The sequence below is a fragment of the Amborella trichopoda genome, chromosome 12 (assembly GCF_054954075.1).
Source record: "Amborella trichopoda isolate Santa Cruz 75 chromosome 12, AtrichopodaSantaCruz75HAP2 v2.0, whole genome shotgun sequence".
In the NCBI taxonomy this organism is placed as follows: domain Eukaryota; kingdom Viridiplantae; phylum Streptophyta; class Magnoliopsida; order Amborellales; family Amborellaceae; genus Amborella; species Amborella trichopoda.
The window spans coordinates 40,801,733-40,821,102 of NC_142347.1; the positions used below are offsets into that span (position 1 = coordinate 40,801,733).

General features: G+C 37.3%; 1 protein-coding gene across 11 annotated transcripts in view; it reads left to right on the top strand.

Moving 5' to 3' along the window:
- Positions 1-454: 454 nt before the first annotated feature.
- The window catches only part of MEE13 (myosin heavy chain-like protein), a 34,638-nt gene continuing 15,722 nt past the window's right edge, over positions 455-19,370 (top strand). For 3 of the 11 annotated variants that reach the window (XR_016045858.1, XM_011629739.3, XM_088853803.1), the window contains exons 1-9: positions 841-1,096; positions 2,132-2,194; positions 2,855-2,948; positions 3,063-3,171; positions 3,275-3,313; positions 3,743-3,826; positions 3,965-4,026; positions 5,875-5,977; positions 6,808-6,951. Coding sequence is in view for 10 of the 11 variants with exons in the window: in XM_011629739.3 (XP_011628041.2) it covers positions 2,134-2,194; positions 2,855-2,948; positions 3,063-3,171; positions 3,275-3,313; positions 3,743-3,826; positions 3,965-4,026; positions 5,875-5,977; positions 6,808-6,951 (696 nt within the window). In the remaining variant the exon portion in view is untranslated. Of the gene's footprint in view, positions 656-840; positions 1,097-2,131; positions 2,195-2,854; positions 2,949-3,004; positions 3,172-3,274; positions 3,314-3,742; positions 3,827-3,964; positions 4,027-5,874; positions 5,978-6,807; positions 6,952-19,370 lie in introns of those variants that run through there. The other 8 variants (XM_088853802.1, XM_088853804.1, XM_088853796.1 and 5 more) reach the window with 7 other exon arrangements.

Below are 19,370 nucleotides of genomic sequence, written 5' to 3' on the forward strand. Positions count from 1 at the left end.
AGCTATATTCATTCTATAAATATATAACCTGAAAATGTGAACTGCCTAAATCTTGATGCTAGCATGTTATTAATTGTTTTATTTATTTTATTGCAATCATTTTTTTACTCATACACATATGCAAAAATCGGGTGTTTTGTCACAAAATCTGAGTTTTGCTACGTGCATTCACAATTTTTGCAAGAGGCCTTAAACAATGAGCTTAACAACGAGATCATGTAAGTTTACTTTTCCTCATCTTATTGTTTATTGAAACAACTCCTAAGTTTTATCAAATGTACACCTTTCGAATTCTATCTTTTTTTTGTTTTGGCATTCATCGATTTTAACATTCGCATCTTAGCTATACTCATTTTATGGATATGTCGTTTCTTGACCGGCCAATATGTGTCCCATAAAAGCATGACCAGACTTTCAAGTATTTTATAAAACTCTTCATTCAATTTCATTAGTATGTGACCATCACATTAGACCCAAAAGCACATCTCCACCGCATCCACTCAACCATAGAACTAGTTTTTTTTGGGGGTGTGAAAGAGCATGGACAACTACCGCAAAGTGTCCAAAACACATGATGTGCTACATGGGAAAAGGGTAGCGGGTGAAGTTATCTCATGGGAGGTGGCTTGGACTGCAGCTTCTTAACGAGAAGCATGTAATCTCTAAAGTTTCAATCGATATATGTAACCTTTAGGTTTCCCAATTAGCCGTAGGATTTGTTTGCTTGTAACATTATATCCAAAACAGCATGTTCTCTCGCTTTATAACAAGGCCACTCTGCAAATTACGAAAACCTCGTTGATGGGCCAATAATTTCACACCAACAAAACGAGCCAAAGGGTCGTAGGTGGTGAAGAGAGAGAAATAGAGAGAGGAGAGAGAGTTTTTATACACGTTTAGCCCCATCAATCTGCAATCCACCTGTGTTTGAATAAATTATAAAGGGATGATGGTTCCTAAATCAATCCCCTCTCTCTCCATATATCTTTTTCTGCTTTGTTTCTCTCTCCAAAACGCAAAAGATGGATCCGTATTTAGTCCCTGCTACTCTCTCTGCTTCTAAGCCCCATTTCCTTGAAACTTCTACTGTATCAAGGTGAGTTGAATTAATCTTGTTTTATGGGGAATCAGGTCATTCATGGTGGATTTTTTTTTTTGATAATTTAAGTTAAATTCAGTGTCATGGGATTGCTTTTTCAAACCCTAGGTTTTTTTTTCCCTTTTTAAATTTTGGAAGGAATTGTTCCCTGTTCTTTGTTATAAACAATTGGAGCCTGGTCTTGGTTTCTGATGAGGATGAAGACATTGTTTTAGATGTGGTTTTTTAGAATTTTTGAAGCTGTGTGGCCTTGTAAAACTCAATTGCTTGGTGCCATTTTCTATATTTTTGTTTTCTTAGGTTGGTGATTCGTGTACCTTATTTTTAGCCCATTTTAGTAGGGTTATGTTCATTTTTTAATGCCATTGGATTCTCTATATGATGAGTTAGAATCATGGTTCTTTGGTGTTTTTTTTTTCGGTCTTGCATCTGTTTTTTTTGTTTTCGATATTTGTAATGAAATCCACAATGCGTCATTTTGAAACTTTTTATTCGGAAATCCACATTTTATTAACTGAATATGCGGCAAGGATATAGAGATTAACTCCGAATTGAGTCTATTCACACAAGCCACACAACTCGGGATAATTGATAATAAGGGATAGAAAAAAAAGGGCTTCCAGTTTGTCTTTCTTTTATTTTGTCTTTGATTTTAGTTGCTTTATATATCTACTGCTGATGGGCTGTTATTGAGGTTTTTGAAGTAAATGGTAGCTTTGTGCAGTTATGTTTTTTCTAGTGCAGGTGTGTTATCTTGGTGTTGATATCGATGAGACAGGTCATTATTATATCAGGATGTGCTTGCAAGGAATAAAAATGAATAATTTCAGTTACTAATATGAGTACAATCCGCCATTTTATAATTTGATGTATTGATTTATTTCAGCATTAAAATGATATTGGGTAGACAGTCATGTGTATACAATTAGATGTCTTTGCAAAGGAATAGAAATGTACAATTTTAGCCTGATACTAATGACAAAATGAGTATTATCTTTTGATCTTGGTCTTTACCTTTCTGATTGTCACCAGGGATGGGGGAAAGAGGAAATAATAAAGAAGCCTTGGCTCTTTGTGTTGAACAACTTGAGCGTGGTATGTATTCCCATATGTTTTTCAACTTCCTTGGAGAATAGAAATCTTTGTTGTATAAACGTATGGTTATTCATGGATTAGAAGAACAAAAACATAACACTATACATTTCACATAGCAATCACCTTTAAGTTTGGAGAAATTTTTAAGCTAACAGTGTTGGATGTAACTGTGGTTGCTTGGGGAGTTTGGGTTTGTAGTAGTGTTAGACTAGTTGAGTGTATCATGTGCGTTCTATATTTTCTAGGTGAATGTATTGCTGGTGGTTGGTGTTAATAGTCTCATTAGAGATGAAAATGGAATTCATGGAGAATTTTAGGTGCGTGATGATGCAGGATATGTACCTAGTAGAGCAGAGTTTTGAAGGGCTCTTACAGAACATATTGGAGGTTTGAGGGGTATCTGGGAGAATTATGGGGATTGGGGGGATATTATAGAAGAAAGGGATTTATAAAGTTTTGATGAATTTCGTGAGAAACAATTATTGAACTACTTATACTTTCTTTTTAGTAATCTCTTAACTTGATGCTTTTCTGCTATATATGTGCATAAGTAAAGCTCATTTTATATGAACACTCAATTTTTATTGTGGTGTAGATTTTTCCTTTTTGGTGATAGGTTATTTTAATCTAGATTAACTACGGAGTTTTTTTTCCCTTTAGAGCGCGATGAATTAAGGAAAGATATTGAACAATTATGCATGCAACAATCTGGGCCTGGTTATTTAGGCGTGGTTGGTCGAATATATTTACAGAGGTTTGTAATTCCCTTTCATCTTGTCTTATCAAATTGTTTATTTGTTCTGCTCATAGTATAGTATCACAAACTTTTGGGAGCTTCTATCTTCAAGTCAAATTAATGTCCTACCAGGACAGCTGGTTTGGAGCAGGAGATTGAGAATCTGAAAAAGAAGTTGGCAGGTTGCAATAGAGATTATCTTAATCTTCAGGAGGAGCTTTCAGAAGTTTATCGTATCAAAGTGAGGCTCTAGTAGTCTAGTTTATTGCTTGTTTGAGATTCTGAATCCTTTTGTGTCCCTCATTCCCAATTACCTAATTGCATATTTGCTTTTTAATTGTCAGAGTCAATTGGCAGATTTGCATAGTGCTGAGGTGGAAAAGGTACCATCTTCACTTAGTCTCTTTTGATGATATTTTGAATTTCACTCAGTAAATAAATTGGTTGAATATTTATCACCTTGCAACGAACATGGACTACAAGCAATTGGGTCCATCTTTATGTTTGGATCATTGGCTTCTCATTTTAAACAAAGATACAAGAGAAGTGAAATTTGCAAATGATTGCAAGTTAGATATAGTTAAGCGGAAAAGATATAATTGAATTTGTTTGTTGCTTTCTTCACAAGTTCTTTTTCGCATTAAAGTTGTATCCTATAACATCTTTAAAGTAATACATGATATACTAAATTAGTACCCGTTACTCACAAACATGCATTACACACTCTTTGTTTATGTTTCTGTTTTATTCACATCGCTAATGTTGTCTCTTATAATATTTTTGACTGGTTGCTTTTTGGGCCATCATCACAGAACAAGGAAGCGGAGAAGCAAGTTAAATTCTTTCAGGGCTGTGTTGCTGCTGCTTTTGCTGAGAGGGATCATTCATTGATGGAGGTATTTGATGCTTTCTTCTAAGATACAAATGCTTTAGAATCTACATAACCGGTCCCTTGTTTCGTAGTTTGTTTATATGAGGAAAGAATCCTCTCCTCTTTCTTATCTGATGATTTTGGATTCTGTTATGTACTACAGGCAGAAAGTGCTATTGAAAGAGAGGAAGCCATGTCAAACAGGCTGAATGACCTGCAGAAAAGGTACAGTGGGTACAAAAGTCTTTTAAGTCAATTTTGGGTATATGAATTCCATAATTTGTGGGAGGCTTCGTCCCACTCCCAAAATCTCTAGGTGCCAAACACGCCCTTAAGAAGTTTTACAGGGGTACTGGGATGGAATTGTGAATGTCTAATTTTTTTTTCCTTTACATCATAGAATTTTGAAGAAATGGCTTATATTGTCCCTAAATTTGAACTTCTCTGATATTTTGTACTCTGTACCGTTACTTTGACTGTATCTTCAGACATTTTTTATGTGCAATCCTTAGTGTTCCGGTTATCCTGTCTGTTCAAATATATTCTTAGTTCAGAATTGGGGCTCTTGTATTTCACTGCATAAAAGTTTCACTGACTCAATTTATATGAAAGGAGCTTGCACCGGAAAAGCTTGATTCTCTGAGGGTGTATTCTTTAGGGCTGGCAATGCGTCGGGTCCAACAATACCCGTACCCAGGAAATACCCTATATTAACCATACCCGGACCCATACCCGACACTGGGTAGTGTTTTGAACCTACCCGTACCCTTACCCGATGGGTAGTGTTGGACCTGGGACCCATACCCTTACCCGATGCTGTTCCAATGAGGGGGTTTGGAAATAGCTAAATGCTCCAATACTTCTACTTTTATAGATCTCAACCCACCTATTTCTTCTATCCCCATCAATGTGGGATCAAACTTCCTATCTATAAAAGATGGTGCATGTACATAGGATTGGGGTTAGAGAGAGATAAAAACTCATGATACACCAAAGTAATTGGCTGGCGCCTCACACCCTAATAAAGAGGAAATATGCCCTCATTTTCCTAAACGTTCTCTCTCTCTCTCTCCCTCTCTCTCTCTCTCTCTCTCTTAATGGGCTGCACCAGGGTGCACTAAGCATCCTAATAAAAAAGCAATATTCCCTCATTTTCCAACGTTCTCTCTCTCTCTTAATGAGCTGGCACCAGACCGGCATGCCAGACGCACAACTGATATGCCTCTCACGTTAAGATCTCCTATTTTATTAGTATGGGATTAATCCCACATCGAAGAGGTATGTGGAATCCCTAGGATGGAAGCTCTATAAAAGGGTGGGGAAAGTTAAAGTTGTAAAAAAATTAAGTCATGTAAAATAATAAAATCAAGGTTATATATTAATACTGGTCCGGGTACCCGTCGGATCGGATATAGTCATACCCGTACCCGAGATTGGTCGAGTATCATTCATTGGACCCGGACCCTACACCCGGGTCCATAACTTGGACCCATACCGTGTCGGCTATACCCGTTGGGTATGGGTCGGGGCCAGGTCCATTGCCACCCCTAGTATTCTTCTCCCGTGGTTTCTTTCTAATCCTACTTCATTTTAGGTGAGATCAAGCCAAGACCTGTAAGATCTCATTGCACATGTATCAGGGTAGGGTGAACACTCTGACATGCTAACTCATGTCTCAGTAGGAGCAGGAAACTGTTACATGGACATAGTCATGGATGTTAGTCTGGCATGGGCTAGGATTGTTATGTGATTATTTGGGTGAAACTTGCTAATTATCTTGCCTGCCTTTAGATGATACTTGCAGGTTTTATAAGTACGGTTTGAAATGCTATTGATGATTTGACTAGATCAGGTGGACTCCTAAGGGCGCATAATTTTTATTCATCTAGTTTTCATTGGGTGCAATTATTTTATGATTTTTATTACAGTTTAGAAGTCAGAATCATTGATAACACTTTTTACTATAGCATATATTGGCAGATAAGTGAAGATAAAACAATTGTTTTTGGAATGTTCCTTATTGAAAGTAACTGTTTACTTTCTGCGGTTCTTGACCTGTGTTCTTTGTGTCAGGTTTGATCAGCTTACAGAAGAATACCTTCAAGAGAAAAGAATCAATGCTGAGTTGCAGAAGGAATTGATTGAAGCAAGAGAAGAAGTTGCACATTCTGAGCAGGTATATATGTAGTTTACCTTATTTGGTTGCAAATGTACCAATAATCATACCCTTCAAGACGATGATCGTGCATGGGTGTAATGATTCAAATGCCATTGATGGTTTCTTTTGCTACACATATTCTTAGGATAAATAATTTCTGTTCACCTGTTTCACTACAATCCAGTTTATTTAATCAGAGGTTAGAAGCATTTTTTTGCAGAACCCTCCTTACTAATACAACAGCAATCTTGCAAAGTTGAAAATACGATTTTCAGGATGTTGCTTGAACAAGAAAACAATTCTTGACAAAACTTCCATTTCTGGGACCGTACCTGAACCCCTGAAACATTTAAAATGACTATTTTACTCCTGATTTGATGCTTAATAAACCATACAAGTAAAAGGAATATAGGCTAAATTGATATGGATTTGTCCACTAAGAGTTCCATGTAGTTCTAGATATGCTGATCAGTTTCTTTTAAATTGAAGGGTTGAATGGTGCTAATTGTATACTGAATTCTCAGTGTCATTTTCTGCAAGTAAGTTATATAGGGGATTTTGGGAAAGCAAGGGTGGAGGGGCTGATTTTTTGGCTAATAGACATTTATCTTTAGATTGCCCATGATAGTTACTGTTGAAACTTAACAATGCATGTTCCAAAATTGTCAGTCAGATTAAATTGAATTTTTACCTTTCTATTAGAAACATTATCTTGATGCTACATCTTCGTTGCTTCACTAGCTTCTACAATATTCATTTTATTTTACTTTGGGGTATAATATACTTAAATTCTCACAGGTACATTGAGTTTAAAGTTCAAACCCATCTTTGTTTATGATTGGTTGCAGGTTATTGACAAGTTCTATCAGATTAAGCAAAGGGCACTTGGGTGTATGGAGGCTGAAAATAGTGAAGACATGGCTTCATGTCTTTTGCAGGATCCCGAGGAGACATGGAGTTTTGGCAACCATAGAGAAACCTCAGCCTACATTGTATGTCCAAACCATTATTATGATCTCGTTTATTGTAGAGAAAAATTTCAGGACAGTACTTGGACCAATTGCATGGATAATGCATAGGGGTCCATGAAATTGAATTATCAGGAGGGTAGCAAGGCTCTCAATTTTTTAAAATGACTGTCATCCCTGAATGGTGTTCAAAGGAGAGAACATGCATGGTTGAGAAGGTAAATGCATATGGACTTATCCAAAACTTTAAACACCAGGATGGGATAAAATAGTCATTGAGACTTTAAGCTATTCTGATTTTTCAGGTTTCTGGACCATCTGCAAGACCTATGCAGGTGTTCCAGGCACTTTTCATTATACTTTTACCTTTTACTTCTCTATGCTCTATTAGTCATGTTTAGTGTTTTGTAACATTAGATGCAGTTGTAAGATTAAGGTCTTCCAATTGACAAATTTTGTGCTGATTTATACATATGCTGTAAACTACTATTGCTGTGCTGCTGCATGTTTAGTAGTTTTCATGTTTTAATTCAGTGTTCAAAAACATGGACTCAGGTTGTGACTTGGCAACGGACCGGGCTGAGTCGGCTCACTGGATCTCAAATCTGCTCAGCTTGTCCGGCCCTGTCCAGTTAAAATGGCCCTAAAAAGTAAAAAATAAAAAATAAACTCTAGACTATTAGGAAAAATTAAAGAATATTATGATTTTTTTTAAAACTCATAAAATTGCCATGTGGATCGGTGAAATTTTCGAAGACTTAAAAAATGTAAGGGTTTTATCTTCTAGACTGCCATACATTTAAGAGTCCGAAATGTATGATGATAACCTTAGGAGTATTGAAATTTCAAAATACAAATATATAAGTATACAATTCAAGCCAAAAGAACGATAAGGAGGGTCAAAGTTATCCCAAGCATGTAATCTTTATCATTGTCATCCTGAGAATGTCTGTACCAGTCTTGGAATGATTTTTTCAGTTGGGAAACTTGGGTAGCCCCTCTTGACCCAAAGTCCGCAACGCTCCCGACACCTCATGCTCGTCCCAACCCTGCTTCTTGTGCTCAGTGCCTCAGTCTTATGCCTCTCAGTCTCACTATTGTTTTATATACCTATTGGTTTACGAGTAAGTTTGTCGGTAGCCCTTCATAAAAGTCCCCAAGGCTAGCCACCTGTCCTGCTTGTCCCAACCTTGCTTCTTGTGCTTGGTCTCATACCCCCATTCTCTCTACTATTCTCTACATCGGTGGCCTCATCATTGTTTTCATCACAATAATCATCATGTCTTCTACGTCTCCCCCTTGCCTCCTCAACTTATGCTCCTTAATGTGACTTAGACTGGGCCGGCCACTGAACTGGTGGAAGCATTGTGGTTCAGTCAGTCTGGTCGAACTAGATCGATTCTCTAGTTAGACTACTCAATTTTTTTAAAATTAAAAAAAGAAAATATAAATAAATAGAAAAATAGAAAAGTCCCGCCTGAAAAATATTTTGAAAATCCCAAAGAAATCAGAAAATTATTAGGAACATTTGGAGAAATATAAATTCATAAATATGCAATATTTGAGGCCAAACTTACAAATTAACAATACATATCACATGAAGCGCATTCCCTGAGGCACTAATTAGTTAAGCAATAACCAATTTGACACTGGAATTGAAGGGTATTGAGCAAGTAATTTAGTAAAATGCTAAAATGAATCCCATCATATCCTATAACTAAAAATTACAAAGCCTCACACTTCCACTCTCACAAAGAGTCAAAGACATAACTGTTAAGGAATAAAGCATATAGGCAATTCATCTTCGTCTTCTTCTCCTTCTTCCTCATTTTTTCCACCTTACCTATTGTCATCAGAGAAATTCCCTCCACTGAGACCCTCTAAATCATCATCCCCACTGTGAAAAAAAAAAAAAACATATTTCAGCTATTACTGATTATCATTTACTGACAAACCATAGGAGCCCAGAGTCTTGATTCTTGTAATATCCAAAATTTTAAATCAATTACTTAAAATTTACGTCCTTGTGGTGGTTCTATCTCCATATAGTTACTAATTGCTTGTCCATGCCTTATCTAATTGTTCATCCATGCCTTCGAGAACTGGACACCTTTGCTGGATGACCCATACTTCTAGCAATATCAATGTTCTCTAGGTCAATTGGGTCTGAGCATGTAGGTCTTTCGTTCTACATTTCATAGTATTTCACCAGCTTAGAACTTTAAGAGGTATACAATTATACCATAATGGAAAAATAGTATAAGAGCCTATCACTACAATTTGTTACTTTTGCTTCAACCTCAAGTTATATTGCCCAAAGACTGAGTTGTTAAGCCTCTTTTGCTCTATCCTATTTAGTTTATCTATATGCATTGGAACATGTCCAATTCCTCTTGCAGCCACTTACACTGTTTGACCTTGGTTATAAATGTCGACAAATTAAAAGGGATAAGGCTGGACGGTCGAACTAGTTGGTCCAGATATTGAGATTTTCACCGGTTCATAGTTCATTTGTCCCACTAATTTGGGAACTCCAACTAGGGGTCCATCGGTTCCTGGTTCTACTCAGTCTTAGTTTCATTGGACTTCCTCTCGCAACTCTTGCTCCTCCCTCAAGTTGTCCACCTCTTCCAACTTCTACCTCTTAAAATATAATATAATATAATATAATATAATACTAGTAATATGCATGTGTGTTGCACATGATATTTAATATTAATCACTGAAATATATTTATTATTGAAAAATATTTTCAATAAAACATGATCGTACATATCATTGAATTTATCTCGACAATTGAATAATTTTATTAAATAATAATGAATTTAATATTAAATATTAATTTCATATAATATTTGCAACAACGGGGCCGTCGTTTGGTGTGACGATAAAAGGCTCGGGAAACCAACGTAAGACCGTGGGTTTGAGTCCTAGGAGTGGCCACTTTGTGCATAAGCCAAAGGTTAGTACCGTTTCCAGCTCATCCCTCCCAGGACCCTGCATTGGTAGGACCAGCACCGGGTTATGGCCCTTTATTTGCAACAACTTGAGAAGAATAGAATTTCTTTAAAACCATGAAAGAAAGAAATAATTTAGATATACTGTTTGTGATAAAATAAGATTAGAGGGAGGTCAAAAAATATTAAATGCTATTTTAAATAGAGGTATCAAGCGAGACATAGTGCAAATGAAAAGTAGTGAGAGAAAACTAGAGGAGATGCAATTAGAATTCATAATTAGAAAATAAAAATTACTCAAGTATCGAAAAAGAAAAAGAATTAAATCTTATATATACTTCATCACAATTTTTTTAAAAAATATAATATTGTAATTACAAAAGTAATGTAATGTTCAAATAATCGTAAAAATTTTAAAATATAAAAATTATAGTTAAAATACTTACAAAAAGTAAATTGAGATGAAAACAAATTGATGCATCATTTATTATAACAATAAAAAAGAAAAAAATAATCCTTTTTCTTTAGTATTCATGATCAATGGACTTTACTTAATATGATAAAAGTAAATTATAAAATAAAAATAAAAATAAAAATATTACTTCTCAATAGAAAAATTGAAAGAGACATAATCTATTTGGAAAATAGCAAGAGAAAGCTAGAAGATAAGTAAATAAGTTATAAGCAATTTAATAATGAAAATAATTCAATAAAGTAAGGAATAATAATAATACTAATAATAATAACAACAATAACAACAACAACAACAACAACAACAACAACAACAACAACAACAACAAAAACAACAACTTGTACTTATTATTATGTTCAATTTTAGAGAGAGAAGAGTGAATGAACCCAAACTCGAAATCTATTATACAGAGAGAATGAACCCAAACTCGAAATCTATTATACAGAGATAGTAACAAATAACATACCTTCTACTTTTTTGTTAGAAAAATATTTTTGACAAAAAGGACCCTTGTAGTGGACCCCAATTGACTGGCAATAGGCTAGAATGATGATGATGACGACAGCAGGGACCCTTGTGAGAAATTACTAAAGAAATGAACATAGGATAGCCCATAGAGAACTTGTAGACACGGTGATATGATAACCAAGAGAGATTTTAAAGAGGGATTTAGGAAGGGAGAGATTTATAGAGAGACTTAAGGAGAGATGAATAAGAGAGGAAAGATTGCTGGAGATAAAATGTTTTTACTAAAGAGAGATATGGAGAGAGAGATTGAGAGATGTTTAAGGAGAGAGATGAGTAAGAAAGGAGAGAGATTATGGGAGAGATTTTAGGAGGGAGTTATTATATAGAGATATATTAATTACATTAATTACCTGTTCATAGTGGGAGAGAGAAAGGTGGGAGGGGGAGAGAAACATGGGAGAGAGATTGATAGAGAGATTTAAGGAGAGAGAGAGATGAATAAGAGAGGAGAGATTATGGGCTTTTTTAAAGATAGAGAGAAATTTTTAAATAGAGAGATGAGTGAGAGAGGAGAGAGATTATGGGAGATTTTAAGGAGGGAGTTATCACATAGAGATACATTAATTGCATATTCATAGTGGCAGAGAGAAAGCTCCGAGGGGGAGAGAAACGTGGGAGGTAAATACATGCATGGTCATTAGAGAGATGTGGGAAGAGAGAAGAGAGTTATTAATATAGTGGGATACGTGGTGCAAAAATAGGGAGGGTGTGGCTTTTGCTTAATATACAATAATAAATAATATAATATATCATCATCATCATAGCTTTTTCTCAATTAATTGGGGTTAGCTACATGCATCCTAATTTGACATTCTGCTCTATTAAAGACCATACCATTAGTGAGGCCTTAAGTCCCCATATCTTTTCAAACTACTTCCAACCACATCCTTTTGGGTCTACCTTTTACCCATTTCAATCCTTCCACTTGTACTAACTTGCACCTCCCAATAGGTGTTGTACTGGGTAGGCACCACACATGGTCAGCCCACCTAAGTTTACTCTCTCCCATCTTATTGCTTATTAATGCTACACGTCAACTTTCCGAAATGGATTCATTTCGTATTATATCCCTTGTTGTCTTGCCACTCATCAATCTCAACATCCTCATCTTTGCTGCACTTATGCTATAGACATATTTTTTTTTGTCCCCCCAATATTTTGCCCCATAGAGCAGAGCTGGTCGTACTGCTGTCCTATAAAACTTGCCCTTCAGCTTTATTGGTATGCGGTGATCACATAAAATTTCATTCACACATCTCTACTTCGCCCACCCAGCTGTAATTCTGTATGCGACATCTTCCTCAATCTCTCCATTTTTCTGGATTATTGACCCAAGATATCAAAAGTGCGGTCTTTTTTGTACTTCTTGGTCGTTAATTTTAACTACTTCCTCCTATTATTACTAAACTTGCATTTTATATACTATCTTTGTCAGGCTACTTTTAAAACCTTTGGATTCTAGAGCTTCCCTTCAAAGTTCTAACTTTGTGCTGACGTTGTTTTGGGTCGCATCAATCAAAACTGTCATTTACAAACAACATGCACTGCGGTACCTCATCCTATAGGTGCCTAGTTAGGTCGTCCATAATTAAGACAATGAGGTACGGGCTCAATGCTGACCCTTGATGTAGACTTATTGTCACTAAAAACTCATTTGTCTCCCTAGTTGTTTGTACATTAGTCAATGCTTCATCGTACATATCTCTCACCAAGTCGATGTAGTGTTTAGGACTCCTTTCTTTTCCAACAACTGCCAAATCAAATATCAAGGTACTCTAACATAAGCTTTCTCTAGATCAATAAATACCATGTGGAGGTCTTTTTCCTTTGCCTTAAACTTTTCAAGCAGTTGCCTGAGTAGAAACATAGCCTCGGTTGTTGACCTTTCTGGCATAAAACCAAATTGATTTTCAGATACACTCGTTTCATACCTTAGTAGTTGCTCAATCACTCTCTCCCTGAGCTTCGTAGTATGACTCATAAGCTTGATCCCTTGATAGTTCCCACAATTCTGTGTTTCTTTTTTATTCTTGTAAATACGTACCACAAATACTTTTCCTCCTTCGTCTGACATTTTCTTTGTTCTCAACACCTTGTTGAACAGTTTCGTCCGCCAGTCAATACTAATCTCCTCCAAGAACTTTCAAACCTCTATCGGGATGCCATCTGGTCCTAAAGCTTTTCATGTCTTCATCTTTTCAAAGCTTGTTCACTTACGACATCCTAATCTTACGAATGTATCTATGACCTCCTCCATCATTTATACCAATAGTTCCTTCTATCACTATGTTCCCATTGTGTTCATCATTTAATAAATTTTGAAAATAAGCTCTTCACCTTTCGTTGACCTCATCATCCTTGATCAAAACCCTTTGATCCTCACTCTTAATGCATTTAATATGGCTTAGATCCCTACATTTTTCTCTCGTATTTTTGCTAATTTGAAGACATCGTTTTCACTTCTCTTATTCCCAGTTTATTGCATAGATTAGCATATGTTTACTCTCCTTCGTCTAATTGTATCCACTAACTCCATACTCTTACCTGTAAGCATGCCTACATTCCATGTGGCTAGACGAATCCTATTATCTTGGATTAGCTTCTTTACCCACGTTCGACCAGAATATCGTGGGAACCTTTTCTTATATTTCATTGCAACGGGGCGGCGCTGTGGCACGTAATTTCTGGGGAATACCCTAGCTAACGCTTGCTCATTTATCACTGTACCTGGGATTCGGTACATTCTGGAGAACACCCTAGCTACCCTTTGCTCATTTCTCACTGTACCGGGGTTCTGGTACAGTGCGTCGCTTTTAGGGAACACCCTAGCATAAACAAATACTGTGTGTATGATAAGTTTTGACAAAAATTTACGTTGGCTGCTTACCTAACTCAACCCAACCTCTTTTGTCGGGGGCATGGGGTGGGTTAAGGGAAAGTTTAAGGTCATCACCCTTAAACAACATATATTATATTATATTATATTATATTATAAAGTATATAAATAATATATATTATAATAATGTAATATATTGATATAATGTAATATATATTATTAATATAATATATAAATAATATATATTATATTATAATATAATATATGTATTATTTTATAAAGCAACATAATATATATAGTATATTATTACACTATATTAATTATAATATAATATAGGGAAAATATTGTACCCGTAATTTTCAAGTTTCATATCTCCATAGACCCGAGGTTTTAAAACATATCTTGGGGCATAGAAATCTTAGGTTTTATATCTTCTAACCCCCTGAACTAACTTTACCCATTTTAATTCTATTTTTTTAGCCCAAACAAATCATAGAAAGACAACCGTTTTAGAACCTCATCCCACTTCAAGTGATATTCCCTATTCTCTCTCTCCTCAAACCCCTTCTCTCTCTCTCTCCGTATTTCCCCCAACCCAACCCTTTCTCTCTCTCTCCTTGTTAACTTCCTCAAATCCCTTTCTCTGTTAACTTAAACCTTTTCTCTCTCCCCGTTAACTTCCATTCTCTCTCTCTCTCCCTCTCTCCGTTAACTTCCATCCTCTCTCTCTCTCCCCCTCTCTAAACAAACGAGATTCCTGAACTCATCTCCCACGTGTCCAAGGTTTCTCTCACATATCATTTCTGCTACTAGTGGAGGCTCACTGATAATCAAGCTCTACTCTGTACTCACCACTATACAACCCCCTTACTCTTCTTCTCCTGGTCTTCTCATTTTCTTGCTCTTGTTGTTGCTCCATTTTCTCTCTCTAGTTCTGTCTTTTTCTCTTTAGTTTTCAAGAAGCATGTAGTAGATTATTTATGCAGAGCCTGTAAACCCAAGATGGGTCTTCCTCTCTAGTTAGAATCAAGGTTTTGTATTTGCTAATCTCCTCTCTCAATTTCCTTCTCTGGCTTTTCTTCCTCTGCAAAAACCCTACTTGGGTTACTCCATATATGTATAGCTAAGGTTTTCCAGACTCCATGGCCATGAGATGGCTTGCATTGATGGAAAATGTGGCTTTGGCCATGGCTCGTAGAGCTCTGGTTCGAGCTCTCCCTTTTTTTATCATGACCTTCATGGCCCCGATCTTGTGTTATTTGTGTGAGGTTGAAACCATGTATCTATTTGTCGATTTTAAAGATCATGGCCGCGAGACAGTATTTTCATGAAATACACGAATGGGTTTTCCCCCAATTGGCAGTTGTCCCGCTTCTTCTATTTAGCAGGCTCTGGTCCTCTGCCGAAAAGAACCCATGTGAGGAAAACACTTATTTCATGTACCAAGTTTTCCAAGAGCTCATCAATGAGAAATTGCTAAGCCATGGAGCTAGGTGTCTCTTTGTTGGTGAGGTGTCCACCCCTGCTGTTTCTGCTCTTCATAAACTAGGGTTTTCCAATGCAATTGGTATTGATAAGTACCCCCTTTTCTCTATAGTGAGGAGAGGAGGCATTTACAAGTTCCCTTTTAAGGAGAATTCCTTTGATTTCGTGTTTTCTAGGGCTTTGAATAAGGCCCTTGTTCCTGCCCCTTTGGTTCTTGACATGGAGTGGGTCTTGAGTTCGGGCTCTATTGGAGCAGTCTTGGTCAGTGTCACAACTGGATGGAAGTTAACAGAGAGAGGGAGAGAGAGAAAAGATGGAAGTTTATGGTGAGAGAGGGATTTGGGGAAGTTAACGGGAAGAGAGAAATGATTGGGTTGTAGAAATACGGAGAGAGAGAGAAGGGGTTTGGGGAGAGAGAAATTAGAGGGATGAGATTTTTGAAAGGGCTATCTTTGTATGATTTGTTTGGGTTAAAAGAATATGATTAAAGTGGATTAAAGTTTGTCTCGGGGGTTAGAAGATATGAAACCTAGGATTCTACTTCATGATATGTTTTGAAACCTTGGTCTATGAAAATATGAAACTTAAAAAATATGTTTATAATATAAAAATAACATAAAAAATATAAAAAAATAAATTATATTAGAAAGATACTACAAAACACCTATAGGCGAAAATGAACAGTGATTTCGCCTATCCTCATCACCGTCCAAAGTTCATCGTAGGGTCACGATTATCCGGTAGTATTTTATTTTTTATTTTTTCTACAAATCAAAATGACTTGAAATTTGGAGCGTGTGTTCATAAAAAATAGGTGAATCTACAAAAAATATCAAAAAAATATTTTACATGAAAACATTGACCAAAATACCCCCGAAAAGTTTTGGGGGTATTTTGGTCAATATTGTTTTTGCGAATTATTATTTTTTATATTTTTATTAGGTGCGCCTCACTAAGATGTACATACCCTCCAAATTTCAGGTCATTCCGATTTGTAGAAGAAAAAAACGAAAAATAAAACACTCTTGGAAAATCGTGACCGTGCAATGAACTTTGGACGGTGATAAGGGTAGGCGAAGTCACTGTTCATTTTCGCCTAGAGGCATTGGGAAGTCTTTTCCAATATTATATTATATTGTAAGTATATTATTTAATATATAAATAATAAATTGTATAATATATTATATTGTAAATAGTTAATAGTAATTGGTGGGTCAGCGTATGAAAATAAAATCTGGAAAATACTTCCTCATTGGTTGAGGTGTGGTTTTGTTTTCATTCGAAGTGGACTATTTTATGGTAAAATGTTTTACTATGGGTTTTGTATTCATGTGCTTTCTTCCCTTACTAAACATGTGTAAGGCCAATTTATTGTGAAAGTATTTTCCAGAAAATATTTTCACATTTGGTTTGTTCGTAAATATTTTCCTAGAAACATTTTCACATTTGGTTTGTGCGTAAATATTTCCTAAAACATTTTCACATGAAAATTTCCTTTCATGTGTTCGTTTGGTGTGTAATGCATATGCAAATAAATCCTATGGTAAAACATTTTACCATAAAATGGTTTAATTCATGGTAAAACGAAACCTCACCTCTTGAGGTGGGGCAACATTCTCTGTGCTTTAATTTTTACACATGGGCCCACTATTCACTATTCACTATTTACAATATAGTATTATTATATAAAGGAAAAAGTTTATATTGGAGGAACTGGATGATAGGTTGTTACTCTCATCCACATCTCTCCATCCTCATCAATGGGTCACCAAAAGGCTACTTCCCAGCTCACAGGGGACTCCGCCAAGGGGATCCTCTCTCTCCATTCCTTTTTGCCATTGCTGCGGAAGTCTTCTCCAGATCCCTTTCCCACCTTTACCAATCCGGGTTTCTTTCCGGCTTCAAAAGTTGTAACCAAGGCCCATTGGTGTCACAGCTGCAATATGCAGATGACACACTCAAACTCTCTCCTGTGCTTCCAGAAAGCTATAGGATTCAAAGTGAATGTGCAGAAATCCAAAATGATGGGGGTGCCATGACAACTGCTGAGGTAGGGGCCCTCATCCCGGATTGGGAATGTCAAGTGGAAGACCGCCCTTCCACTTACTTGGGCCTTCCCCTGGGTCTGAGGAAACCTAAAAAGAGACTTTGGTCTCAGGTTCTGGATAAAGTAGAGAGACTTTTTGCCTCTTGGAAAGGCAGATACCTTTTTCCAGTAGGAAGAACAACTCTGAGCAAAGCTACTTTGGCAAACACTCCGGTTTACTACATGTCCCTTTTCCAGATCGCAGCACAAGTGGCCAAACGCATAGAACATCTTATGCGAAATTTCCTTGGTTTGGACAGGCTGAGAAGACCAAATTCCACCTTGTTGCTTGGGACTCCATTTGTCTTCCTAGAAAGCAAGGGGGTTTAGGAATCAGGTCCCCCAGAAAACAAAACACAACCCTCCTCGGCAAATGATGGTGGCGAACAGCCTCCCAACCAGACTCTCTCTGGGCTCAGGTGTTACGCTCCAAGTACAAAATTTCGGACGAAACTTGGTTACCAGAAAGGATACAAAAACACAGGGCATTAGGGGTGTGGGTGTCTTTAGCATCTTCACTGTCATAGTTTAGAAAGCACATAGGATTTCATGCTATAGAAGGCCTTAGGATCAAGTTTTGGATTGATCTTTGGCTGGGTACATCTCCTCTATGCAAGGCTTTCCCAACCCTCTTCTCTCTCACGTCCAACCTTAACTCTACCATTGTCGAGGAGATGCCTCTCTTGGGTGGAAGGAGAATCTGGTCTCCCTCTGTTAGAAGAAACTCTCGGATGACGAAAGTGCTCTGTTCCAGCAACTTTCGTTTACTCTCTCCTTGCATTTCCTCCCTCTCCAGGGGAGCGATACTATTGTTTGGAGCCTCTCCCCCTCAGGCACTTTTTCTGTCACCTCTTTCTACAATAGTCTAATCCAACCCCCAACCTTCCTCTCAACCCAACCTCTATCTCATTTAAGGTCTGGTCCACCATTGCCCCCCTTAAGATTTAGTTCTTTAACTGGATTGCTTGCTATCAAAGAGCCCTCATAGTGGACCAACTTCAAAAAAGAGGCCTCTCCATCTCCAACAGATGTTCTCTCTGTCTGTATGAGGAGGGAACCAACCCCCACCTATTCATTCATTGTAGTTTTTCCCTTAAACTTTGGTCCCAAGTGCTCCTACTTTTCGGTTTCCAATGGGTTACTCCACCCACGGTTAAGGCTTTGATCTCTTTCAACTTCGATGCAATGGCCTTTGGCTGGAAAATCCTCATGGAAGGCAACAGTGGCTGCCACCATTTGGACTCTATGGCTAGAAAGGAACAACAGAATTTTCCATGGGATTCAGATCCAACCACCTTCTCTCTTTCACAAGGTTATCTCGCTGACCACTTTCTGGGCGGCAAATCACAAGACTTTCTTGGATATTTCTAGAAATACTCTTCTCTCTCAATGGGAAAACGTCCTCAGTCACAAACCCTCAAAACCCTTAAGAGCTAGTAATTGGCAACCACCATCAGAGGGCAGCATCAAGCTCAACTTTGATGGCTGCTCTCTAGGCAATCCCGGCCCTTCAGGAGCAGGGGGTTCTTCAGAGATTGCCAGCGACAAATCCTCTTGACTTTCTCTGCGTTCCTCGGGACCTCTGATTCCCAATATGCAGAAGCAATGGCCCTACTTCTGGGCTTGCGATTTCTCAATCCCTCCTGGGGTACATCTCTGATTGTGGAAGGAGACTCCCTGAACACCATATCTTGGGCAAGAGGCTTGTCCGCTCCACCTTGGCAACTGTCACTTATTTTTGATGAAATTACCCGTATCTGCAGGGGTATGAGCGTTTCATGGAGGCATACCTGGAAGAATGTCCAACGCTCTCGCAGATCTTCTGGCGAAGGAGGGAGCTAGCTTTGACATCGACAATCAGGCTAGTCCAACTCCTTTTTTGTTCAGGACCTCAGCCATACTACTTAACCCACTTCTTACGAGCAAGTGATAGCTCCGTTCGTTATTTTGTATATCTGACCGTATATCTTGTAAAGTGGGCATTCTTGTAAGCCTATCTTACCATTGATGACTAATGTAATTTTTTTTTTTTACTGATTGCCACCCTACGAGGGTGCTTTCAGTTCCACTCCTTTTGTA